Consider the following 26,398-nt stretch of genomic DNA (forward strand, 5'->3'; position numbering starts at 1 on the left):
GGGTTAATAAAGTTACCTGGCGCTTGACTCTGTTTTGAGTCTTAATTCTGTTCCCGAGAATACGAGCAAAACCACGCTCCGGTGTGTGTGAGGTTGGTCCAGCCGCCCCTAGCCTCCCAGACTCGTCTGAGGTTGGCTAGAAAGCAAGCGGGCCTTCCTCTCATCCGAAATCGGAGCGTGACAGCATCTCAGTGATTATCTGTGACAGTGTTTAACTGCAGCCCATGCTCCGAAAATGCAAGATAAAGATTGGATATGAAGGTTTTAGTTTTGGACAGCTAATAATGCTGCAGTTCCTGCTCCAAAACAAAAAATCAAAACATTGCTACCAGTAATCCACCCAAACATTTAAGCACCTATCCTTTGCTAATCCCCACCCTTTTACTGTCTCTTCTCTACAGATGGGTACCTTCAGCATTAGAAAGAACAAACATTCTGGGCAAAATGCAGGGAACAATTATCATACGATTACAAACCAAGTACAGCAAGTGTAGCATAGCCCTTGAAGGCTTTCTGTCTGCTTCACTCTCTTCTGTGTTTCAGGTTTTACTGCTGCTGAGAGTTCATCTAGCTGATTTCTTTATGTAACACTGAACCCTTCTGAAGGCTGTCTTTTTGACAGTGATGACTTTCCTTCCCTGGTACAGTCAGTTTTACCTATCTCATGTTTCTTTCCATGATCATGGGTCACTCCAGACTCAGAGAAGCCACTAGTTTTTTTTAACAATCTCCTCCATCAGACTTTCTTACTCTCACTGGGGCTCCTCTCAGTGGGTCATGCAATAGCAACTGCAGTTTGCAAGGCCATAGAAGGAAAACAGCACCTATTGCTATGGCTCTGGGAAGGGACAAGGAGGAGATGTTATGAAAACATAGCAGTGGGTGAGAGATAGGTAGTCTCCTCCTGCATATGTATTGGGAACTTAAAGAACAAAATACTTGTGTCTTTTCTGCAGTGATCACTAAAATTACATGCAGCTCGGGCATGTTACATCTTACAATACACTCACCAGAGTAGGATTACGGGGATAAAACAGTGTGTTCTCCTGCCTATGCTTTTATCAGGACAGATTTTCCCCAGAATGCATGCTGGCACCCCAGGAAACTTTCAAGAGTTTGAAGACAGAGTGAGCTGGGAAGCATTCAGCAAAGTCAATTATGGAAATACTCACAATGAAGAATTCTTCCCCAGACCTAATGGCCAACGGAAACAAGTACCCGCAGGCCTTTAGAGAAAAATCCAAGAGAAGCCCTCCAAGTCCAGGAAAACCCAGGTTCCTTTAATAATCACAGGGAAGGAAAAAGGTAGTGGTTATATAGCAATTACAGTTGCTTCCACTTCATAAGGAGCGAAGGCAGCTCTGTCTGGTCCAGGGCTCCCCCAGGCAGAAGGGACAGGCTGTACTCCCACAGCAAAAGCAGCCCCCTTGAGAAAGGGGAGAGAAACCCCGGGGAAAAGAAATTACATCAATCAGTGCTTACTGATATCTGCGTTCGTTACATGCAGAAGCTGAAACACACGCTGAACGTAGGCTCAGACACGAAGCTCCAGGGAGGTGCGGCCCGGTCTCTGATTTGCATACTGCCTTCCCAGAATGCAGCGGGGCGCCCAACGGGAGGTGGGCAGGTTTTGCTGCTGTACCTAGAGGTGATTCTCTGCAATCGTGGATTTTACCTCACTCTGCAATTCTAGGTTTGATTACATTGCCAGGCAATAAAACAGCAGCGCCGTCAGAAGCTAGCCATAACGGAAAAGTCATCAAAGCAGGGGAGGTCTAAATATCTTCCGGGTGAGCCAAAACTACCGGCTGGTCCGAAGGTAGTGGGTTATTTCAATTGATTGTTCACAGTCAGTTACAGATTGATCTCCTTGTTCTCTCTTTCCCCCCTTCCCACTACTGCACTCGACTAGTCTTTTGCACCTCGAGCAGACTCTCCACAGCATTTTTAATCCATCGCTACCAGTCCCTCAGTTTGATTTAATACAAGGGAAAGCACTCAAAAAAATTAAAAATGAGCTTATAAATTTACAAGAATTCAGTACCTGTTATCTCAATAGCCACACTCCAGCCAAATTCTCAGTGCTTCACTTTGCCCAGTGCTACCTGCAGCCTCCAGGGCACAGAACATAATCTACTAATTTAGATTAGATTGGTGACATACCAGAACCACAGCAGGGTGCTCCTGAAAGAGATGACCCCTTGAGACAGACAGAACTTGCTCTGTAAATTGTAACTGCACCTTATGGCTCCTAAACACGCTGGGACAGCTGAGTGCAAATCACAGCGGCCTGCGTCGCTCCTGCCTCTCTCGGTACCAGGGTGGCAGAGAGGAAAGAGAGGAGCGCGGACATAAAGAGCCCACATTCTTCTTGCAGCTGCCGCTCTGCCCTTACCTGGGTGAGCCAAAATGCCTTGGTGGCCTTTGCACCCCTTTTCCCAGGGCTGCAAATGGGTAAACAAGTGAGAAGCAAATCAACAGCGCAGTGTTGATGCTAAATATGGCTCTAGGGCAAATAAAGGGTTTAATGAGTGAGAAATTGTGGGGTTTCAGAGCTCCAGGGGAAACCCAAGAGCATATCAGCTTTGAATGTGCTAGGAGAAACTGAGTTTTTGTGGGAAGGGAGGGCTGATGCATGATCCAAAATCTGGGCTTAGGGAACATAGGCACCTTGGGAGAGCCAAAGACTGAAGAATTCAGGGCATTTCTAAGGTAACAGTGGTTTGGAGGATGCTTGCATGGCAGAGAGGACTAGAGATGTAACAATTTATTCTTACACTGGGAAGAGATTTGTCTGTTCTTCCTCAGAAAAAAACAAAGGATTTATGGGGAAAACAAATATTGTGGTTGTTAACTTGTTTTTGAAAACAAATTCCTACATCTTTATGAATGCAAACATGTTCATAAACACATACCATTTCAGTTAGCACTAATTAGAAGTATTGCTTAGTATTTTTGTGAAGCAGTGTAAGAACCTCACTTTTGAAAGTATACCTGGTAAGATAAATGGAGTTTCAGAGCACATTGGAGCACTTGTTAAGGTACATTTAGTCTGTTGGTGTATCTCAAATCATCAGGGGTCAGCAGCTGGAAATTAAAGATATCAATAGTTTCAGCATATAAGGAGAAAAGAAGGATGTGCCAACAGGGTTCAAAATCACTACATAAAGAGTGAACTTATGTTTTAATGCAGATAAAGTAATGCAGGTTTACAGTGGGGAAAAAAAACCCCAAAACTGAAAATGACATTTCATTCTTTTGGGGAAAAAAGTCTTGTCTTTGGAAGTTCAAGTGACAGCTGATTAAGTATTGCATTACAACACTCTCACGATCTTGTGTCTCCTACTGCTTGGTTTTTTTCCATCCCTCCTTATGTTCCCCTTTACACTGTTTTTTTTGTTATCTTCCATCCATTTTTTCTTTTCTTTTTTCTTGGCCTCAGCTCCACACTTCTTTGCCTCATCCATCCCAACTTGTTCCTTTAAAGCTCTTAACCTTCAGAAGTCTTTCCCCCAAAGCAAGCAGCATAGAGAAGTAGTTCTCAAACCACCCTTTCTCCCACCTGCTTGGCTATACCTGCAGGAGTGAGGAGGAGAAGCAGCCTCCAGGTTCCTCTGGGCCATAGGGACTCTTGACTGGGTGGGCTGGGAGCAGCAGCCCCATGCATCAGGTCTAGTAACTGAGTCACTGCCTCTGTCCATCCTCTTTTGGACAGTGTTGTTCCGGCATAATGCAGGTCACATCTAAGAACTGTGTGAGAAGGACCTGCCTGCCTTATGAACAAGATCAGTATGCTGGTCTTCTCCATCAGCTATCCAGTAAAGTTTTGTTTTCTTTCTCTAAACCAACAAATTTTAATTTCTCTGAACAGTTGCAGGAGAAGGGACAGCCTAACTGCCTCTGATGGGTAAAGAGCTAGAGCATGGTCTCAAGCAATGCACATCTGAACACTTTTGGGAAGAGGAAGATGTCTCCTTGACCTTCGACAAGTGCTATAAAAATGGTGAAGGGTTACAGCTCCTGCTTAGACATTCTTTGATGGAGCATGTCAGTCACTTGCTTTCCAGAAGGAGTTCTATGCTGAGGATCACAGACTGCAAGCCTATTCCCATGACCTCAATGAATCTGCCTAAACCCAAAAGAGATGGCTTTCATGTCCTTTCCTCAGCACCACCTGCTCGCTGAAACTTGATTGCTCTTTACCCAACACTGCTTTGTATCTTCTCTGAAGTGCTAAATTCTCCCTAGGCAGGGGGATTTTTCCCCTGCAGGTGCATCACAGATACCAAACTTCAGACTTAACATTCCACTGCAGGGACCATGGACCTAATTTTTAAGGTACAGTCTTTTACTGGATTTAATAAATTGTGACTTGGGATGAGGAACACTTTATTGCCATATTGCTGGATGTACCTTTCTTATTCTGAAAGGTTAAGATCGAATTCAATTTAATAAAAGAGAAAAAGAAAACTTGACCTAGGAGAAAAGAAATGTCATAGACAGCAGAGAACTACACAGTAACCACTTCTTTCTGGGGGCAAACAAATAGTCCAGCAGTGTATTTTTTAATGCGTTTGATAGACTCTGAAATTAAAGTCTACAAAGCAACTAAATTTTGCTGTTAGTTTCTGCACCTGTTGGACGAGTACCTCTCAAGTCAGCCAATGCTCATTCATTCTTTTATCACCATTAAAAATGTGTTGTCTAAATTGGTTACTGATTTCAACTACTGAGAAGATGAAAACAAGGAAGGCTTCAAACCAAACCAGTTTTGTGTGTCCCGCTCCCCCTTCCCCCCGACAACTGCAATGGAAGATCTACACTTCCCACTAGAATATCCTCATGCTGTTCTATTTATTCTATGCCTGAGCTGACACATTTCCCAGAATTTCTTGAACTTGCATAGTTAATGGATCTGTATTTGCTAGTGGCATATATGTATGGGTGATTAGCTGTATTGCCTGGTGCTGGCTGTTATTCACGGTTGCATATGCGTAGTGATTTCTACACATGATCCTAATTTCTTCTTTCCTTTTCAAGCAGTATGTTTTTCATCAACAAGCTAGGTCTGGTCTTTCAAAATGTGGTGTTTTACAGTCAAGAGGGCTACTTATTCTTTACAGATCCACAGTTCAACTGGACCCCCTCACACTGGAGTGTTTAGGTACTGTATGTCTGATGAAGGTTGACTATTCCTACAATTCTCAGCAAAATAGGCTGCATTGTTAGGAAAAAAATCCAACCAACCAAGCGCTGAATTGCTCCTACCGCTGAAGTTGTTGTCACATCACTGTAATCAAAGAAAGACTTTTTGATCCTTACCTGTACTTTTGGACACCTTCCAGTATGAGGAAGTGCCCCCCTTAGATCCACTGCTGTGCTGCTATAGAAAACAGTGTACTTCAAGGATCTCATTAATACTTATGGTGCAACTTGGAAGTGAAAAAATGAAAAACAAAAATCACTGTGACTTTTATTTAAAATGTGACTTTTCTATTTAAAGACTGGCTGGTTTAAACAAGCAGGCAGATTAGTAAGGCCACTGACTTTTTAATGGACTGGTTAGTACACCAATATACACCTCTCTATTTGCATCTGCATCTGATGCTATAGATGTAGCATCTGTGCTCTATTACTGCTCCTTGAGGCTCCTTTAAAGGATCTTGAACAAAGCTCAACCCACCTGACATTAGGCTCTCTGTGAAGATTTGCTGTTTGGGAAAAGCTACAGCTTAATCAACCTAGTGGAGTTTAACTATCCTTTAGTTGTTAGATTATCTTGAGACTGTAAAAGATCAAAACCAACTTGAAGCACAAAAGAGCCAAATCCCACATTAAAATACAATTAAAGGCATTATCAGAAGTAACTTATGAAATATTTCACATGGCAAGTAAATGCAGAACTGCCTTCCTTACTCAAAGCAATACCGTTTTCAAGAAGCTTGTTCCATTTCCTAAATGCATTCTATGATTCAGAAATCAGTATCAGTGTAGCATCAGCACTTAGTTCTGGAGCTTTGGTTGTGTTGCATATGGGGTTTTTTTTTGTTGTTTTTTTTTTTTTTTTTTTAATATAAACAAATGCATTGGTTAAATGCAAATTATTAGGCTGAATATGGAAAGCAAACAAAAATTGTGGCCTGATACATGAAGCAATTAGAATAGGTGAGTAAATGGTCCTGTCTAGCCTTGATTTCTCTGACAATGGAAATTTGAGTTATCAGTTGCTTTTTTTTAAGCCCACCTTCTGTCATTCTGAGCAGCAATTTACCAGGCTGTATTACCGTACAGTTCTCCTCTAGTGTAAGACAAATACTGAATTTCAGCAAGGCTACTGTAACTTAGACAAAGCAAGTAGGAGGGCATTAATCAAAAGCAGGCTGACAAGCATCAGCTTTCACTTTGAAGAAACAACCCAGCATACAGAAATCCATCAGAGGATCAAGTTACTGATTGTGGAAAGGGTTTTCTTTGCATGATTTGATTAAATATAGCTTTACCTCCTTTATCTCGTTGTTAATCAAGGCACATACAGCTTGGGATTTGAACAAACAGCATTTCTGAAACTTCCACCTTTCTACTGTAAGGATTCATGGTAATTCACAGAGCAGAGCTCTTCCTCTCTATAGGCAGAAATGAAACTGAAGAACGGTCATGTCCTTCCAGACCCAAGCAGTCTTACCCAGCCTCTGCAAAGACATGGTAATTTAGATTTCATAGTGTGTACAGAACTTGTCCTGACATTCAGGAATGATTCAGAAAGCAATGCTGCAAAGTGTCAGATAACAGCACAGTGGCTGCATACAAAACTGTTCATGGCACAGGAACTCCAGCACTAACATTAGCATGACAGCAGTCTGTGGCCTCTGAAAGCACACACAACAATGTCTAAAGGACCAAGCTTCAGTGCAGAGCAACCTCCAAAGAAGTGATACTGAGACAGATCACATAAGCCAGGAAAACATTTCTCCAGCCCATGGCTGCATGGCTTCATGCAACCTACCACGGTCCCATGGGTCCAGGAAGGAAAAGGGGAGCGGTAGTTGACTGGGATCCGTCCCCTGACAAATGTGCTGCAGTGATGTGTGGTGATTCCTGCCACACCCTCCTTACCTCAAGCTGTGCATCACTACTAGTTGAAGTCCCAGAAATGCCTGATAACTGAGGTAGGATATTATAGCATTTAATTCTGCACTGAAAAAGGGAGTTTTACAGCTTAAGCACAGCAAACGAAAACCAAATTGCTTAACAAATACAAGGCTCTGTAGCATATTCCCTAAGTGGATTACATACTGGTTTGTACAGGGCTTGATGTACTCATTACCCAACTTCACAGACTGACTGTATGGACTACAGTACTCAATCCTCTGATCCTTGTCCACTTCCAATGCAGGCTGTGAGCAAAAAGCCTTTTGGAGCATGGACAGTTTGCAGTGGCTTCTCTTGCCTACAACAAAAGTAAGGACACAAATCTGACCACTACAGTCAATGCTACTTTCTGAAATGTCTTTAACCTTATTCATGTTCTAGTTTTCTGAAACCTGTTTCCTCAGCACATAACCCCATGTACAGGAGGACAGAAACTTTGTGGAGTAGTCTCCAGCTCAGCAGTGCCTTGCTTGCTTGCTACCAGCCAAATCTTGGGCCACAGCCAAGCATCACCATAATTAACAGTTTTGTAGTATAAAATTGTTATAGCAGAAACCGAGTGACAACCTTGATTACAAACAGACAGGTCCCTCTATTGTTAACAATCTCTTTTAGTACCAAAAATAGCTAGCACTTTATGCAGTATCAAGATCCCAGACCCGTATTTACTGTTACCTTGAACGTCCCACAGACATGGTACAAACTCACTCAAGGAGCACTGGCTATGCTGGAGTTGCTGCTTGCCTTAGCCTTTGACCCTTCCGGGCCACTTCCTTTCCCTGAACAAGTCTCAAGTCTGACTACTTGAAGATGTACTACAGTTTACAGAAAAGAAAAAAAAAAAATGTTTAATAGAAGATGCATGCGTGCAAGATATTTACACCAGGCCAGGCTCCTTGGACCCTAACTGGGAACTGTTATTACTACACAAATTGGTCCTGTGCTGAAGCACAAACTGCAGGCTTTCTTCCACCTGGGAACAATAATCAGAAATGATGCCATAAGCTCATGCAGCTGTCTGTAAGAGCAAGTAAGGGGAGCTTCCTTGTTCTTCTGCACTGCATGCATTTTTTTTTTTTTCAAATGTAAGAAGGGAACATCAAAGCTAATAAGCAGTACTTAAGTAATACTTTAATGGAGTTTATAATACTTAGGAAAGCATCCTAATGCACCAGGAAGGGAAAGGCAGACATGCATAACACATTTAAATTCCAAAACATGGTATGACTCCTTCCCCTTAGAAGGCACCAATCACATTAATATTACTTTTCAAGTATAGAGCTTTATCTCTACAGAGAGATAACAGACCTAATAAAGTAACCATCCCAGTAAGTCTCACAGAAAGTTGATGTGATGTTGATAGTGAACACAGCAGGGAATAAGGATACTGGAGCTAAGGAAAGCAGTTTGCTTTCCAGTATGACTTCGCCCCAAGTTGAGAGGCGAAAGCATCTTCTATCTTGATCACTACCCAGCAATATACATCAGTTATGGGGTACAGATGTCAAGGTGTGTGGCACAGCCAAGGACTTGCAGGAAATGCAGGCAAGATGACACTAATGTAAGGATGGATCAAATCCTCGTTTCCTGTACTACTTATAACCCAAAACCCATAACCTACTTGGGGTAATGCTGCCTGCTCTTGCAGCTCACTGTCAAGAAACTAAGTTAGCAATACTAGTGAATTTTTCTTCCTTATTCAGCTCAGACTTAAGCACTGCTGCTCTAGAACAAAATTCAGGTCTTTGAGCACAGCCCTAAAGTAATGTGTACCAGGCTGCCTCCACCTGGTGGAGGCAAGGCAAGGAAGAGGAAGACAGTAAGAGTACCATGCAAGTACACCTTGGACACTCTCCTGGGCCTTGTGCCTTTTATGCCATGAGGGCTTCCAGCAGGCTGAAGAGGTTGTTTTCAACCCAAAGTGGTGTCAGCTGCTGCTGGGAGTAAGAAGTCTACAGAAATAGTACAGTATTGGCAATGATAATGTTAGTAAGTTAGCACCTGCAAGAAGAGAGGTGAGAAACTCTTATGCTCAACTTCGACACTTATTGTCCTGAGAAAGATGGAGCCCTGACTGTAGTCTCCACCACCAATAAGGGACTTTTCACCCTCCCTTCTACATGTTCTGTGCTTATCTGTGTCCTCATGTTGGTTAGATGACATGTTTTGGAATAAATCCCTACAAGTCTGCAACTAACTAATAAGCAGGAACAATTTAGTTGCCTGCAGTATTAAGCAATACTTAGGGATAGAAGTTGAACTATGTTTAAGAACTCAATTTTAAAAGTTTGTGCCTACATTTTTGAAGAACTGAGTTGATCTCAACTTGCAGACAGGACAGAGCTTGCTACTTGGCTTATGTATACTTGCTAAAGCTGAAAAAAGTCACCTCTACTGTAAGGTGGTGCTCAGCTAAATCTGATCTCGGTCTTGTTGCCTATGCACAGACATTTACCACAGATCACGGCCTCTGAAGGCTCTAGAGAAAAGCTGCAAACAGAAGCAGCAAGTGATGGAAGATAATGCACTTGGTATGAGTCTTGTAGGTGAAATATTGCCTAAGCTTAACACATATCTGTACCTTTAAGAACAGCAGAGAAAAAGTAATCTAACATGAAAAAGACTGACAATGCCAGGGCTAGAAGTGAGTGATTATAGTGCTTTAACAGAAAGCAGCAATTAAGACCTGACCCTGAGTAGTTGCTTAGTACTTATCAGCTTTTGCTGATAAACAACAGGAACTGAACAGCATTCAACCCATCCCAGCACTCCATGGAGATTTAATACCGTCCCCTTCATTCATGATCTACTGATGAGCTTTCTCACTAGCTTCAGATAAATTGTTCATTAAAAGAAAGCCTTCATGCAGTCTAACACACCTTTGCAAGAATAATTCGATAGTCACTTTGCTGGGTAGGTTGTTAACAATCAGTCCCCTGTTAAGGCAGCAGGAGGCACATCCCTTCAAGAGGGATGCAAAGTGCAATAGGAAGTTATGTAGGGATTATGTACCCCCTTGCAGGCCGTTTTGGGTCCTTGGACTATATTGTTAACAGCCACCACCTCCTGGACATGGGTTTACCCTTGCTACACAGAAGACTATCTCCTCAGAAGAAAAAAGGGTGGTGGTTTTGGATTTGCACACCCTCCCAGAAGTTGAAAACTAATGCAACAAGGAAACCCAAAAGAAAGACTGATATCAGTTTTTTGTAAGACAGAAAACAGTGCTGGCTAGGAGAGAAGCACTACCTGTTAAAAATGCAGTATGTATCAAAACTACCTCAGTGACACTTAAGTCACACACACTGCAGCATGACAGCTCTGAGAAGAGGCAGACAGTGCTTCTGAAATGTATATAAACCTGCCACCCCAACACTGCCCATAAATTTATGAATGGATCTGAACTGGGACATTCAAGATCAAAATTAACTTTTAAACACACATACTGCCAAGTGGAGCACAGAATAGATGCAATCATCTTTTGTACCTGTAGTAACTGCCACAGGAATAAAGTCCATCAGAAGGTCTCAGTCTGCTTACCCAAAGACAAATCACTACCAAGCTTTCCTCTCTACAAAAGGAAAGGAGATAGCAGCACATAGATCCGATACCGGAATCCAAGCACTACCACCCACTAGATGCTCTTTGTCACACTCCAATTACTCCAAAACATACTTGGAAAGACTAAGATATAAATGGGTCAATATGGACTACTAGAGAAGTAAATTAGAAAAACTTGCTATTTTAGCATCACCCTCTCTACAGAGGGGCACAAAGCACAAGTTGACCACATTTAGTTCGCAAGTCAATGTGTTGTATCTCAGCAAGACTCAATTTGTCCACATATGAGAAAACTCCCACTCTTACTCTCACCAATTAATATAGTGATACAGTCACATGAATATGTATGCAGAAATATAACAGAAGAGAGACTGGCTCGAAATACTGGTCCCCTCAAGTAACCATACCAAGAAATAAGACAAAGAAATCTGTTTGGGAGAGGGATCTAGTTCTTTTTTTGGCAGTATCTCTTAACTTAAAAAACAGCTGCATTGAAGTCAAATAATCAAGCTTAAGATAGTCACAAAAAAAGTATGTATTTTTCTCCAAAGATTAAAACCATAACAAGACATTCATATCAGAGAAGTTCAGTGTCCAGAAAAAACAAACAAACTTTTCTGCCGTATAAAAAAAAAAAAAAGATACCGCAATTCCTTGACTGCTTAAGAATTTCCTTGCTGAAACTGCTTAATTCTTCTCTCATGAAGTTTTATCAATCATCTGCTTTTAACTACAAGGTACAAACAATTTTTCTTCACCACCCTCATCTCATCTAAAGCTCTTCTTTTGTTCTGGAGAGTTTTGTCACATGCTCCTCTATAAATTTGCTCAAATGCTCTAAATCTCTGTCCCCGCCTTCAAGTTTTATAGGGTTGTTCTTCTTGTCCCTTGGAGCAAAGTAGATAGTGGGGAATCCCTCCACTTTGTAGTGGTCATTTGTCACATCGTTGGCAGTAGCATCCATCTTGGCTATGACAAGATTTTTCTCATTCTTGTATTTTTTGCCTAGCTCTGTATACACTGGTTCTAGTTTCTTGCAGTGTCCACACCACGGGGCATAGAACTCTATGAGAACATCATTCTTTGGATCCATTACTATGGTATCAAAAGTTTTACCCACTACTACTTTCACAGGCCCTTTGTTATTTTTTGGCACTGGCTGGGACTTCACAATAGGCTTCAGTTTCCCTAGAAGGAAACAAAACACACACTATTGTTAGAATACAGTAAGAACAAGTCTTACTATCTGCCCCAAGAAGAAAGGGCAGAAGTACATCCTTTCACCAGGGAAAAAGCATTGCATCAGTAAATGAACTTACCTCTGCATAAAATATACGCTAACTTGCTGGTGACTTTTCAGGAAAATAATCTTCTGACGTATAAGCAACAATTTGTTTCACAATTCTCTAGAATCTTTCTCCCTCTTTTTATAGCTGTCCATCCACAACGTATTAGAGTGATTCATTATACTAAATAACCAACTCTCACTTCAAAGTTGCAAGAACGTTTTAGGCTTGCCAAACACACTCAGCGTTAGAATATAGTAGATGCCACAGCATAGTCCAAGCAAAGTTAATGAATTGAGATTTAAAAAAAAAAAAAAAAAAAAAAGGCAAGAAACATCCAAAAGCTTTAAGCCACAGAACACTAAGGTTGCATATATGACTTTGCTGTAGCCATAGCCTGTAGAAAATAAGTAAAAACAAAGCAAATGGCTTAGAGAACCCCATTTTAGAAACTGTACCTTTTTTGAATGCCAGTACAAATTGCCTGAGTACATCAGAGTCAAACTCTTCTGGCTCCATAGCATATTTCTTGCCACCTTCATCCAAAATGGCGACATTGACATCCTCTCCACTTTCAAGTAGGCCCAAATCTTTTATTTCAGAAGAATAATCTTCCTCATCCGAAACAGCAAAAACATATTCAGGGAAGTCTTTAGCCACTTCCAGGACTTTGCCTCTCCAGTACTGGGTAGCTGAAAAAAACCAGAACACAACAGGATTAGTAATTCCTAGCTGCTGGTTGCTTCCCCTCAAAGTGGAAGAATGGTAATCTTGGCTAACTGTCGTGGTTTTCTTACTGAGGGGGGCCCTAAGGTGGTAGCTTCTGAAGGAAACTGCTAGAAGTCGCTCCCCTTTGTTCAGTGGACTCGGCCGGGCCTAGGGCGAACCTGCTGCTGGCCAAGGCCGAGCCGATTGGTAGCAGAATGTCCCGTGATAAAGCCTCTGCGATAACGTATTTAAGAAGGGGAAAACAGAAAAAAAAAAAAAAAAAAAAAAAAAAGAGAGAGAAGAGAAGATGGGGGAGGCGTAGGCCTCATGGGCCTTGCAGGCCTCACCCTCTTGCCTCTCGCCAGGCAGCCGACTGGGCCCGATTCGGTCCAGCCCGTCTGCAAGAAGTGGAAAGGAGATGAGAAGTGAATAAGATGTAAAAAAAGGATCCTGAGAGACATCTGCCAGCCTGTTGTGAGGAACAGCTGCAGACGCCAAGGTCAGTTCAGAAGGAGGGGGAGGAGTAATGCGGCTCCTGGCCAAGATTCCCCTGCAGCCTGTGGTGATGACCATGGTGGAGCAGGTTGTCCCCCTGCAGCCCATGGAGGTCCACGGAGGAGCAGAGATCGACTTGGAGCCCGTGAAGGACCCCGTACCGTTGGAGGTGGATGCCTGAAGGCAGCTGTGGCCCATGGAGGGCCCGCTGGGACAGCTGTTCTAGAGGGACTGAACTCCGTGAAAGAGATGACCCAAGCCAGAGCAGTTCCACAAAGGACTGTGGCCCATGGGAGGGACCCCACGCTGGAGCAGGGGGGGAATGTGAGGAGTTCTTCCCCCGACCATGAAGCAGCGGTGTGAAACAACGTATGATGAACTGTCTGCAACCCCCATTCCCTCTTCCCCCCTGTGCCGCTGGGGAGGGGATGGTAGTAGAGATAATGTTAAGCTTGGGAAGAGGGAGGGGTGGAGGGAGGTTATCTTGTTCTCTGTCTCATTATCCTGCTGTTTGTGGTAATAAATGAATAGTTTTCCCCAAGTCAAGTCTGTTTTGCCCGTGACAGTAACTTTAAGGATTACTCCCTATCCTTATCTCAAACCTCGAGCCGTTTTTCCTTATATTTTCTCTCCCTGTTCTCTCGGAAGGTGGGGGGGAGTGAGAGAGAGACTGCGTAGTCTAGTCCTGATCAGGGCTGAACTACGACACTAACTTACCAACACGGTAGTCAAAACTGAAGTCCACAGAATAATAGACAACCACTAAAGGACGCTTAGCATATCTTTTAGCATCATTGGAAGGCTTGCGATGACCAACTAGAGGCAAAGCATGTTTTAGCACATGCTCTTTAATCTCATCTGTAGAGTCCTGCTTAAAAAAATGGGGAAAAGTTCAGACAAATGGATTTAAGTGGCATTTCTGTTACACACTACTGGAAACTAATATTGATGTATGCATGAATGAGAAAGAGGGGCATGTTACAAACAATGCTGTCATCTTATCTTCAAATTCTTAAGCACTAAAGATAATTTAGTATTCTACCCTTAATCTGAATATTTTAGTGGTAAATTATTTGAATATGTAACCTCTGGGTTTATTTTATAAAGCTTTCTTGAACAAAGCAATACAATTTCAGGGGACAAACAGGTTGCCTCAAATATCTACTGGAGTACTTCCAACAGGAAGATGCCAACTGCTCATACAAAGAAAGAGAACCTTCGATCAGCACACAAAACTTTCTAGCTTTGGACGAGCTACTCACTTTAAGATCCAAAACATGCATCTTGGGCTCATGCTTTGACTGAAATTTTTCTGGCTGCATGACCACCAGTTTTCCTGGAGATAATTTCAATAGTTTTGAAATCTCATTGCTGAAGGTGTGGTAGAACTTGTAATCTTCTCTTAAACTGTTAGCTGAAAAATAAAGGTTAGGAAGAAACAAAGGTCATCATGAAGTGAACTGAGAGCTTCTGACTGAAACCTTGAGACTGTACTGCAAGCAAATTCTCTTCCCATTTTCACTGGGACATGGAACAACCCAGAGTCTTGGAGAACAGCTCTCATCTAGGGGTGAGAGGCATGTGAAAATGCATACAATTCAAGTAGCACTATTTGAAGGTTGTTCAACAACCCATCTACTTGACGAGTAATTCTACATATTCATGAACCCTTAACAGCTTCCAAAACATATACAGTGAAACAGCTATTTGTTTATTAGTCTTCTGTCTCTTGGCTTCCCCTCAAATAACAAAGTAGAGCTGGAAAGGAACTCACAAGGTCACCCAGTCAATCCATTTGCTTTTGAGCAGCCTAGGAAACAATTCTATATCTTGCCATACTGAAAAAAACCAAGTCAGCTCCTAATCCAACTATAAATGACAGCAGCCCCAGAAGCAGGCATAGCCAGAAGAGAAGAATTGCTCATACTGCTCTCAGAGCTCTAGCAAAAGTCAAGAATGGCTGCAAGTAGTTTGATCACACACGACACAGGGATTGATTAAAGTAACTGAGCACTTAAGTGCTTAGCCTCTTCTGTGTCGTAGGAAATATTGTTAACAGGACCAACAATACGTCATATCAATGGGGGTTTTAAGAATAAACATTGCCAGGAATGGTCTAGCTAAACTAATTTAGAGGTGGACGATGATCCTTTCTCCAGGTGCCCCACCTCAAACAAGTCTGGCAGAGCCCAGACTCTGGAACCGTCAGATATGAAACAAGCAATAGCAGATGGTAAAGCTAGCAAGGCTTTAAGCCAAGAAGTTGCTTCTTTCTAGTTTGCGTGTTTTTAGGGACACAGTACCAAGAGGAGGTATCTCCTGTGACTGGTTGATACTTTAATTATAGCCTCAAAATCTGCTGTGAGCTTTTTCCCTGGAGTACAAGCAGATCACCCTTCAATCTTCTTCCTCTTACCCCTCTCCAATCTTCCTCACTGAACTAAGAGCAGAAATAAAGGATCTCTCCATGCCGGAAGTCCTGGACAGAATCTCAACAACACATACATTAATATTTTAAAACATTCTTTACCTGCTTCCTGATAGAGCTGATATGCTTTGTCATTCTCTCCGCTAAAGACACCAATGATGATGACATCATCTCCATCCCGCAAAATTTCCTGTACCTGCTTGGTAGCCTGAATCTGTTTAGATGGAGGACCAGCCTGTTCAGTCATGTAGTCAATAATACCTGTGAGACAAACCCATCCCCAAACAGTGGCTTAGAACACTTATTGAATTGAAAGGTTCAGGCATTCCCTCTGTGACGTTGTGTAACACCACGTTTCCCATGGGCATTTTTCTCTGGGCAGCCCTCCCACAAATAAGTAAAAGACCAGATTAGCAAGAACTCAGTCCAAGTATTTGAAGTGGCAGTTCTGGATATACTTTTTCAGACTGGTTTCAGAAGAGGTGACCAAGCAGGAGCTCCATGGATATCAGCTGATCCCTCAAGTAATCCTCCTTTCTTAAAATCTAGACCCTTCACAGTCTCCTCATCCTGCTACGAGACAAAGTTCTACTTGGATACTCTTAAGTCTTCCCTCTTACTAAAACCTAATACTTAATACTTTGCTAGCCCTTATGGCCCATTCCAGTGCAATTAAAGGCTGCCCATTTACTCATACTGCTACTGCTTCACCATGTGTATTTCACTTACTTTATATGAAAAGGAGCTTCTAGTAGCACCATAAGATGTTATAAGGATTAGAGACAAATTTATGCTGCTGGCCTATGTAGGTATGAGACCACACTTATTCAGGTTTCCCCAACTAGCATTGCTATCATGTTAACATGTAGTTTATATATAAATATAGATATAAATAAAAATATATTTATATATAAATATTTAATTTATATTTAATATAAATATATATATAAATTATAGATACATAAAAAAATTCAAAACATCTGTAGACAAGCCCTCAGAAAATAAGAAATGTCAGAAGTTCCAGTACCGTATTTTTCCCGTGGACCATTGTAGTCATAAGGCTTGCCCTTGCGGAAGATTTTCAGAGTTGGGTAGCCAGTAACATCAAATTTCTTTGCAAGCTCAGTTTCAGCAATGGCATCAACTTTAGCGAGGGGAATAGGAGGCGTGTGCTTGCTAAGCTCCTGGGCAGCCTTCTCATATTCTGGAGCAAGCCTTTTGCAGTGTCCACACCTAAGAAAGGAGAGAGGAAGGCAGTTTTTAGAAGCCATAAGTCCTGCTACCTCTGAATTTGAAGAGTTACGTCTTCCACAACGGAGAAAGTAGAAATGGGGTTATTCAATCTACAGAGGAAAACTTCAGCCTAGGAAGACTTGTCTCTCCAACCTGAAGCTAACCTCTATGTCTGGCCCCACATTACTAAAGGCAGTATCATTTTTAAAGGTAATTTTTAAACTAAGGACCAACTCCCTTTGATTTTAATTATCTCTCAATGTGTTCCCAGATCTGTAATTAAGGAGACCACCCCTTGCTGAGCAAAAGATTCAGTTTAGTTTTCAAGTGATTTGTAATGTGATCCTAGGTCCAGGTCAGAACAGTATAACAGAGCTACACACACCTGCACAAGGCAAGACTCTTAAAAAGGCATAACAGAAAACAGGTTCACCAAGTGTGTTCAGGCCAGCTGTGCTAGGAAAGTACAGGTGCCTGCCTTCTTGCTTACCATGGAGCATAGAATTCCACCAGGATTATGTCAGCACCGTTCACGATGTCATCAAAATTACCCTGGGTCAATATCAGGGTAGCTTCTGGTGGAGGGGTCCAATTAGGGTCAGAAACCTCCTTGACTTTGGCCACAATTGCTGAAATACAGTTCAATAGCCCAGTTAGCAAGTTTGCATTATCATACTAGTAGCATATCAAATGCATGAGTTGGTATCAAGAATTTAAGATCAGAGTGGCAAGCACAGTCTTGGCCTGAAGCCTACATGCCAAGCTTAGATGAGAACACTTTCTTACTCAAGCTCCTTTATACTTTACTTCAGTGTTGCTATTGCCAAGGTCTTCTCTTCACCCCATACAGAATCTTGTGCAGAACACAGATCTGTACTTCGCAGCACCACAGCATGTGAATTCCATCTCAAAACAGAGAAAAAAAGTAGTTTTTCTGCTCTCTGACTGAAGTTGGGCACATCCATTAAGCAAGAAACAAGTGGGTTTATATACAGTCAATACATAGACCAGATATTTCTTATTAGCCAATCCTTTGGCAAGCAAGAGACTATCTCCTCTTCTAATCAAACCATATCTAGAAACCTTCCATCAGTAAGAGCACTACCCACTAACTGCAAGTTGTCCTCTAGCACACAGCCAATTGAGAAGACAGGTAACATTTCAGCCTTCATAATATTATTCTGCCTAAGATAAAGTCACTTGAAATCACAGTCCTTCAGAACAGTCACATTAAGAAGCACAACCATATACTACTTTGCTTTCTTACAGAGAATTGCAAAGGATTAGTGTTTACCATCTTCTGTCCGAGAACCGTCATAGTCAACAGGTTGGCCTTTTTTCAGGATTTTGATGGTTGGGTAGCCACTGACATCAAAACGACTTGCTAGTGAAGTGGCTGCAGTAGCATCTACTTTGGCAACGGGAATAGGAGGGTCATTTTCCTTCAGAGTTTTGGCTATCTTTTCATATTCAGGAGCAAACTGCTTGCAATGTCCGCACCTATCAGAGGAAGACACAAGTAGATACATAAATGTATGACAAGCTCACAGAGGTATTTTGCTATTGTGCATTTCCAGGATGCTTTCTGACAGATGTTTACAACATCAACATAAGAATGTTTGTCTTGCTGTGTTTTCAGATCATGGAGAGGTAGAGAGTAACTGTAGCTAATGTGCTGTTTGTTCAAATCTCAACTTTTTTTTTTTCATTTAAAAGGCAACACATTTCCATACGTGCTTTATAAAGCTGTTGTAAAAAAATGTAACAGTTCCTCTTAAAACAAAACTGCAAGCCTTGCACCATGTTTCTCCTTCCTTTCTGGGCCCCCAAATACGGTCTCATTCAGACTTCAGCCTTTCCCTAATCTAGATTCACCTTCTCTACTCAGCACTCTAAATTGAACTAAAGGGAAAAATGAGCCAGTAGTGAAGGTGGCCTAGTGAAATCTCACACCCACTACAGTATAACAGCACTTGCTCTCTTTCTGGCCACACCAGAACGCTTTGGGAAGAACAGAGGCTCCTGCTGCAAAAGCTGGCACAACAGATACACTAGCATAAAAAAAGGCTGAATATAGCTTGACGAGCTGAAGACAAAACCAGGAAAAAGAAGAAAAAAACAGGGAAAGTAATGCGTAGCAGATAGCTTGCACTCCTTAGCCTCTCAACTAGTAGGAGGGGGAGCAGAAAAAAAGAAGAGGAGGTGTTTAGTCCATGATGACCATGCATCTTTCTGTTCAGATAAATTGAGCTTTATGTTAAGTTTTCATGCAGGCAAACTACAGCTGCAGAATTAGTACCTACAGCCAAGCAGGGATGGGATTCACTGTAACAAGAGTGGCATAACTTAAAATGCAACTTCACCTCCAGCAAGATCATGTTCTCCCCTATATTCAAAAATTAGAAAAGGACAAATGAGTAAGTTATCTTCGTATCACTAAGCCACAAAGGAAAAGAGGTTCTGGCTGCAACACTAACTCAGCAACTTGACTGCAAACATATTCTACTCTTGTTTTTCCCCCACTAAGCATCTCTATCATTTTTGTCCAAAAAAGTGCAAGACACGATACATTCTGGCCTAAATTCTTTATCTCAGTTGTACGCAGGTAAATCCATTGCAGTTCCCTTGAGCATACTGATGTTATTTTGTGTACCCTGGTATGCCAGCAGAATTATCATCATTAGGGAGACATATAATGTACTGTTTAAATTGATAATATAAACCAGTTATGTCCTTACTCATACTGCATCCTTCTGGCAAGGGCAGAGATTCAAACTTGAGATGGAAAACTTTCTAGCAACTGTCCTTCTACGGAAGTCTTCCCCGTTTCTCCATCTAGATGCGCAAAAGTGCACAAGTTCTCAGTGGGCCAGCACAAGGACATGATAGCAGGCTGCAAGACCACACTGCATTACTTTTCTGGGGCTGACTGGGATTGTCTCTGTTCCCTGACAGGCACAGAGCAAGGATGGAACCAGGGCTGTGCTTCCCTTGGCATAGGATCCCTCAGAATGACCCACATCTGTGGAGAATGAGCAGGCTATTGTCTGTCACATGGCAGTGGGGCAGGAAAAAGCGTACATCCACACCACTAGAATGATCTCCTGTCCTGGACTATGGCACAGTCTAGTGCTTTTCCTGCAGGCAAGCTACTCCTACATAATCTTTAAAATTGCAACCCAAGTTCACTTTTTAAGACTGTGTCCTGTCAGAGAAGCCCCTGTCAGACAGCCACCCTATCTTGCACCTAAGGAGGTACCACAGGCTGTAACTCACCATGGTGCATAGAACTCCAATAGTACAGTGTCCTTGTCTGCAGTGAAGGCATCAAAGTTTGCATCATTCAAGATTAATACACCATTTTCTTCCTTAACTTCAGAATCATCATCTTCATCATCATCATCTTCATCACCACCATCATCCTCATCTTCTTTTGTAACAGATTCTGGAAAAGTAAAAACGCAATACAGATTAGATTGTGTCAAGTTTAACATGAAAATTACACTATCAGGTTAAGATTTATTAAGTATATCCTGTGGTTAGAAAAAAAAAAAGTTTCAACACAGGTTAGTTCCTATTCCACATACAATGCGGAGTATCACTTTGCAAAGAGCTTGGGACTCTGATGTTTGATTAGTCCCATTTCATATAATCATAGAATAGTTCGGGGCTCTGCGACTAGTTGGACATCTCCAACTAGATCAGGTTGCTCAGAACCCCATCCAACCTGGCCTTGCATGTTTCCAGGGCATCTGCCACCTCTCTGGGCAACCTGTTCCAGTGTTTCACCACCCTCACCATAAAAAAAAATTTTCCTTATATCCAGTCTGAATCTGCCTTCCTCTATTTTAAAACCATAATCCCTAGTCCTATCACAATAGGCCATGCTAAAGAGTTTCTTCCCAGCTTTCTTATAAGCTCCTTTTAGACACCAGAAGGCTGCGATAAGGTCTTCCCGGAGCCTTCTCTTCTCCAGGCTGAACAGCTCTAACTGTCTCAACCTGACCTCATAGGAGAGGTGCTCCAGCCCTCTGATCATTTCATTTCTGTCCACGCTACGCCAGCTAACAATACCAATATTTCAGTAAAGTGTCAACATGTATTTTGCTCTTCAGGGCAAACTAAGAAAACAGACAGAACAAGAATTAATGCATACAGACCCATGTGACAATTGCTACCAAGGTCTGTTGCGTATCTTGCTGAAATGTAGGAAGTGAGGCACTAGACATGTTTTGTTGAGCAAGAAGGGCATGCAGATGATACCTGAATTCAAATAGAAGTCCTCCATCATGCAGCAAAACAGTCATCCTTCAAGCACAGCAACTTGTAGCTGGAAAAATTAGGTATTGTACCAAAAAAGCATGTTTTCTGACCCCAGTGTTTTCGTTGTACCCTTATGCACTACATGTGTAACACCACAGCTGCTACGCTCTGCCTGTTTGAAGGCGATTTATTCTGTTGAATAAACAGAAAGGCTTGCTATAAACTCAAATGCTATCATTTCCCTACTACCAAGGTGATTTAGAGGCAGCACTTTGTAAATAATGATTCTGTTTCTGACTGCTCAGTTCCACCCCTGCCACATCAATATATCCTGCTTTCAGTTACGGTGAGGTTTCAGGTCTGCAATTTCCACTCATAGGAGCATCAGTCTGTTCTGGATCAGCACCAGGCTGCAGAGTGAGTGTAAAATCAAATAAGTGATTGTCGCAGGAGTCCTGTGAAAACCCACCTCTACGCACTTGGCAGATGCAAGGTACTCTTCTAAAGCAAATGGAGTAAAAACTTCTTTGAAAGAACTTTTGGGGAGGCCTTTGAATTTAATGAGACCAGAACTGCTGGTCCAGAATGTGCCTTTCAAGGAGAAAGCAGATTTGCTAGATTACCAAAGCAAAGTTAGCACATGAAATCTGAAGCCAGGATATTTCCACTGGTTCAGTCTTAGTTGGCTTGGAATTTGAGACGGTTTCTTTAATATTTGATCTTTCACACACTCCTTTAAACCTTTTTTTTTTAAAACACCTTATAATTTAAGGCAAGCAGACCTTCCTAAATGACTTTAAAGGAATTTCAGTTACATTTCAGTTTTCAGTTATTTCAACCACTTTTCAACCACTGCAGCCCCAGAATTATTTAAAAAAAAAAAAGAAAAAAAAAAAGAAAAAAAGAAAAGGATTAAGGTTTCTTACTTAAAACTATTCTCTACTTTAATTGGCTTTTGACTAAGCTGATAGGAGCTACTGCAGTAGGACAGCAAATAATGTACATGTAAGCTACTTATTCAGGACAAGAACTCTGAAAATACTCCCATTTCATTTGGAAGTTAAGAAAGATAAATATGTAGTATCCAGGTATGAAAAAAAGCAATAAAAACAAACCCCATTATTTTCAGACCAATGGCAGACCACAGGAACAAGCTAACCAGGGATAAAATTCGGCCCCTTTTTAAATTTGCAATAGCCATTTTTCTGTTAGAAGGTGGTATTAAAAAATATGCCTATATGCTCTCAGAAAACAGTATTTGCCTCTGGAGAAAGTGTGTTAATTTTAGTTAGGACCCAACTTTATACAACCCCCCAAATATTAAAGCTTCTGATGAGGCGAGAGATCACAGGTGATCATTTATCACACAACAGCAGTGACCTGAACTAAGCTTCTTTAACAACTACTGCTGTTTCATCTGACCTACAAAGCAGCTAAAAGCACTATTTGCAAGTGGACAATGCCTCCTGTGTTGCCACCTCTAAGCACTTGCTGAACTATATGAACACCCTTGGGCTGAAGGATAGTCATGTACCTACAGGACATGGTGAAAAAGCTAGTTTTCAGGGCGTTTCCGCAGTCAAATCTTCTGCTTACATGAGTACCCAGCAGTTTAGAGGGCTATGTTTCACTGTAGGGTGTTCATGGCTGGTCTGTGCCTGAATTCCCAGCGAGTTGCACAATGCCCGTTACTCTTCCAAGCAATTCACTTTAGACTTGTTTTTTTCCTGACACAAAAGAATTTGAGCAAAATTAGCTGGCCAACTTGGCTCATGCATCTCAAATTAACCACCAGGCTGTGACTCTCGTTCCTGCTTACTATGCTAACTATCTGTCTCCCAAAAAAAAAAAAAAAAAAAAAAAAAAAAAAAAAAAAAAAAGAGAGAAAGGCCACTGTAGCTACTGTGGCACAAGCTCATTGTTTAGAAAGCTGAGAACAAAGTATCAGCACCTACAAAAACATCTTGCACAAGTGGAAAATGTTAAGACACTAGATCTAACATCCATTACTGAAAGTATTCCGTATCTTTCACTGCAAGTGTCTTTATAGCCTGCCAACACAAATCTTCCTTGACAGTGATACATTTTCATGGACTTTATATACACCCACGTCCTCCTCCTCCTCGGAGATGGAGGCAGGACAGTAGCACCTAACAGTAGGACTCCAGCTTTTCCCAACCGACTTACAGAGGGCATGCATTTCTGGGGGGGGAACTCACCACACAAAGGTTTGCCCTCAAGATGGTAAAATCACTCTCTGTGGTCTCCATACAGATACTGATACCTAGGGTTGTCATAGCTACCTCCAACATCCTCTTTAGTGTTGCGAGTGAGACCTGCTTCAAGGATCTGACCAAGTATGGGAGAAGTAAGCCGGACTTTTTTTATCACAAGCAAAAAACCTTCCCCTGCAATAATGATTTACAATTTGGAGAAAACAAATACAGAATGAGTCTGTGACACTTGAGATGGCAGAAGTAGCTAATAAATATTTGCATAAGACAGTTTACAAAAAGAAAACAGCTGCCCCCAAACTGAAGTGTCTTTGTTTCTTAAAGCTACTTGCAACGCAAGTGGACAAACCAACAAGTGACACCTGTGGCCAAAACCTGCCCTCTGGTAAAACACAGGCCACTCCCTTTTACTCCAACAAAGCATTTCCACAAATTTCAACACATTACACAAATCAAGAAACATTATAAAGATGACATTTTAAGACTTCAGGTACATGATGCCGGCTGGCAGGCCTTCTTCAGGATGACAGCTACCCTAACCAAAATAAATTCTAACAGTAACTTCACTGAACTTTCAGCATTTATTGGGAATCTGGCCTAGTAACTTTTTCTTAAGTAGCATGAATCTCACATGAAAAAGCTGCATCCAGATACCAATGACTTCTGGATTCTGCCTGAAAGTTTCCTTTTGAGGAGGGTGCTGCACTGTCTGTTTCTCAATTGGATGAGCTCAACCTTCAGAAACACAGAAGTCAAGACTCAATCTGTTGCCAGGGCATTCAAAAGTCTTTTTATGAAAGCAGTCTTCCTTAATCTTTTCTATAGCAGATCCTCTACATGATCCCTCCTCTTCCTTCATCAGGACGCAAAGGGTGTAAAGGTTAGCCTAAACCTAGGCTAACCTTGCTGCAAGCATGCCAGCTGCCTCACTGCCCTAGTCAAACTTAATTTCTGACAAAATACAGTGCAACAATCCTGCTTTCATCTGAATTTGTCATCTTCTGAACAATCAATTTACATAGGATTACTTGCTTGTTGCAAAGTAAATTTGATCGACTTCATACAAGTCTGCATTTCAAGGGCAAAAAAGGAAATCCCTAACTACAAGCATTTTTAAAGAAAGACTTGGTAAAGCCTAGTTCATAGCTTATATACAATTTTGAGATACACAACAGATGCAAGAAAATGATTCAAGTTGTACAATGGATTACTGTTCAACTTGACACAGGAGGAAATACTTTCATCACCGTGTCTTTGATCCCAAGAACACATATAATGAGAAGAACAGCACACACGGGAAACACTGATGAGAGCCTGGCTCCCAAGAAGCTGAGCTACTGCTGTCAGCTGCAGGACTCAGGCTTTGCTGTAACATCACAGGTGCTACTTCACCATTTGACCGTACTAGGGAAAATCAGTACTGGACTTTGTCACAGGCTACAAAGTGATGACAACCAAGTGTTTTAGCTAAAAGCAGAGAAACAGACATAACACAGAATCTTCCTGTCACGCTTTTGTTTTTTAAATTCTAACCTGAAATACATGTATCTCCTTACTGCAGATGCTACATCCTATTTAAAAAAACAAAAACAAAAACAAAAACTCTTGATCCTTACCCTATAGATCATACAGCTCATCACACAGATAAGGTACCTGACATAAATGCATTTCTTCAAGTCCCAGTGCCTGTTCATTAAGCAAGAATTTACAGGACAGGAGTTCAGGTCATCCATAAACCAGTCTCCCCGAATGCTCTCTAATACTTAACATACAGCAGCGTTAACATAGGAAACATGAAAAATGTAGGATTTCTCAAAGTTCACGTGAAAGACGCTTAAAACGAGAACAGAAGCACCTTCAAATACCTGCCTTCTATGTACAGGCGCTAAACTTAGTAAGTCAGAGCAACTTTGTTTCAGCTAATTTTGGAAAGGCACAGACATACATCAGTGAAATTCAAAGACAACTGGAAGAAACACCAAGAAGTTAGCAATGCACGGCCTTCCTTCTGGAAAAAAACCCAACCAAACAAACAAACAAAAAAAGCCACAAAAAAAACCCCCAACAAAACCCCCAAAATAATCAGTTTGAAACACACAGAACACACAGCTCCCCTGAATTAAATGGTAAGGAAACGAGTGCTCTATCGGATAACGAAATTGCAAGTTTACTGGTAACGTTCAAGTCAGTAATTGCCAGCAGGGCTAATTATCAGCTTTTAACTCCATCTTTATCCCACCTTTAGAAGAGGTGAGGAGCAGAGAAACGCAACGCGAAGAAACGAACAGCGCTGCGAGAAGCGGGCTGCCCGAGACACCAGTGCCTTCACGGCGGGGAATCACCGCCCGCCACCGCCGGCTCAGCCCGGCCCGGTCCCCACCCGGCGCCTCGCAGGGGCACGCGCTCCCTGCCGCGCCCAGGGCCGGGGCCGCGCACCCGCGCCTCGCGGGCACACACACGCGCCCAACGGCCACCGCCACCAGCCCGCCCCCCGACTCGAGCTCACCTCCGCCACCCTCCTCCTCCTCGGCCGCCGCCTCCCGCGCCAGGAGGGCGATCTGGGCCAGCCCCAGCAGCAGCACCAGCACCCACAGTCCACTCGGCCTCATCCCGCCGCTCCTCGCTCAGTCCGGCCCGATCCACTCGGCTCCGCTCCGGCCCGCCGCGCCCCTCGCCGGACGCCACGCACCCTGATTGGCTGCCGCCCTGCGACGCGGGCGGCAGGGTCGCCAATAGCCTCGCTCACCCCTCCGAAGCGGCTCCGCCGCGCAAGGCCCGGGCGCGCGTCCGAAGGGCTGGAGCACAGCGTTCCCGGCTCCCTCCCAGCAGCTGCAGCAACCACCACACCCCGGCAGCAGAGGAGCGCGACCGGCCGAAGTAGAAAGGGGTGTGCGCCTCCGTCCGCAAAATTAGACGTCTGCTCTGAGGTGCCGCTCTCCCATTGGCTGCCCGGGGGCCACCAACTGCCGGCTGACACGCGTTCCGGCGCAGCCGCCCTGGGAGCGGGGGGGGAGGCGGGGCTCCCGCCCTCCCCCCAAGGG

General features: G+C 42.6%; 1 protein-coding gene across 2 annotated transcripts; it reads right to left on the minus strand.

The window, feature by feature from the left end:
• Positions 1-11,141: 11,141 nt before the first annotated feature.
• On the minus strand, positions 11,142-26,232 carry PDIA4 (protein disulfide isomerase family A member 4). 2 transcript variants are annotated; one of them, XM_086743063.1, is made up of 10 exons: positions 25,864-26,232; positions 20,137-20,305; positions 18,155-18,360; positions 17,351-17,489; positions 16,655-16,860; positions 15,730-15,888; positions 14,462-14,613; positions 13,917-14,070; positions 12,455-12,688; positions 11,142-11,898 (listed from the first exon to the last, which is right to left on the minus strand). In XM_086743063.1, exons 1-10 carry the CDS (start codon positions 25,964-25,966, stop codon positions 11,483-11,485), a joined length of 1,938 nt encoding a protein of 645 aa, XP_086599189.1. In that variant the 5' UTR covers positions 25,967-26,232; the 3' UTR covers positions 11,142-11,482. The 2 variants fall into 2 exon arrangements, with proteins under 2 accessions (XP_086599189.1, XP_086599190.1); XM_086743064.1 differs by having other exon boundaries at positions 13,917-14,067; positions 25,864-26,230.
• Between the last annotated feature and the right edge of the window lie 166 nt (positions 26,233-26,398).

The sequence above is a fragment of the Chlamydotis macqueenii genome, chromosome 2 (assembly GCF_036417535.1).
Source record: "Chlamydotis macqueenii isolate bChlMac1 chromosome 2, bChlMac1.mat, whole genome shotgun sequence".
Taxonomy (NCBI): Eukaryota; Metazoa; Chordata; class Aves; order Otidiformes; family Otididae; genus Chlamydotis; species Chlamydotis macqueenii.

What these genes read in the sequence shown, in the direction of transcription:
- PDIA4 (XM_086743063.1), bottom strand. Translation starts at nt 25,966, where the DNA reads ATGAGGCCGAGTGGACTGTGGGTGCTGGTGCTGCTGCTGGGGCTGGCC. An exon ending in GGAGGAGGAGGGTGGCGGAG is followed by an intron (nt 20,306 to 25,863) that starts GTGAGCTCGAGT and finishes TTACTTTTCCAG; the next exon opens with AATCTGTTACAAAAGAAGAT. An exon ending in TTGGAGTTCTATGCACCATG is followed by an intron (nt 18,361 to 20,136) that starts GTGAGTTACAGC and finishes TTCCTCTGATAG; the next exon opens with GTGCGGACATTGCAAGCAGT.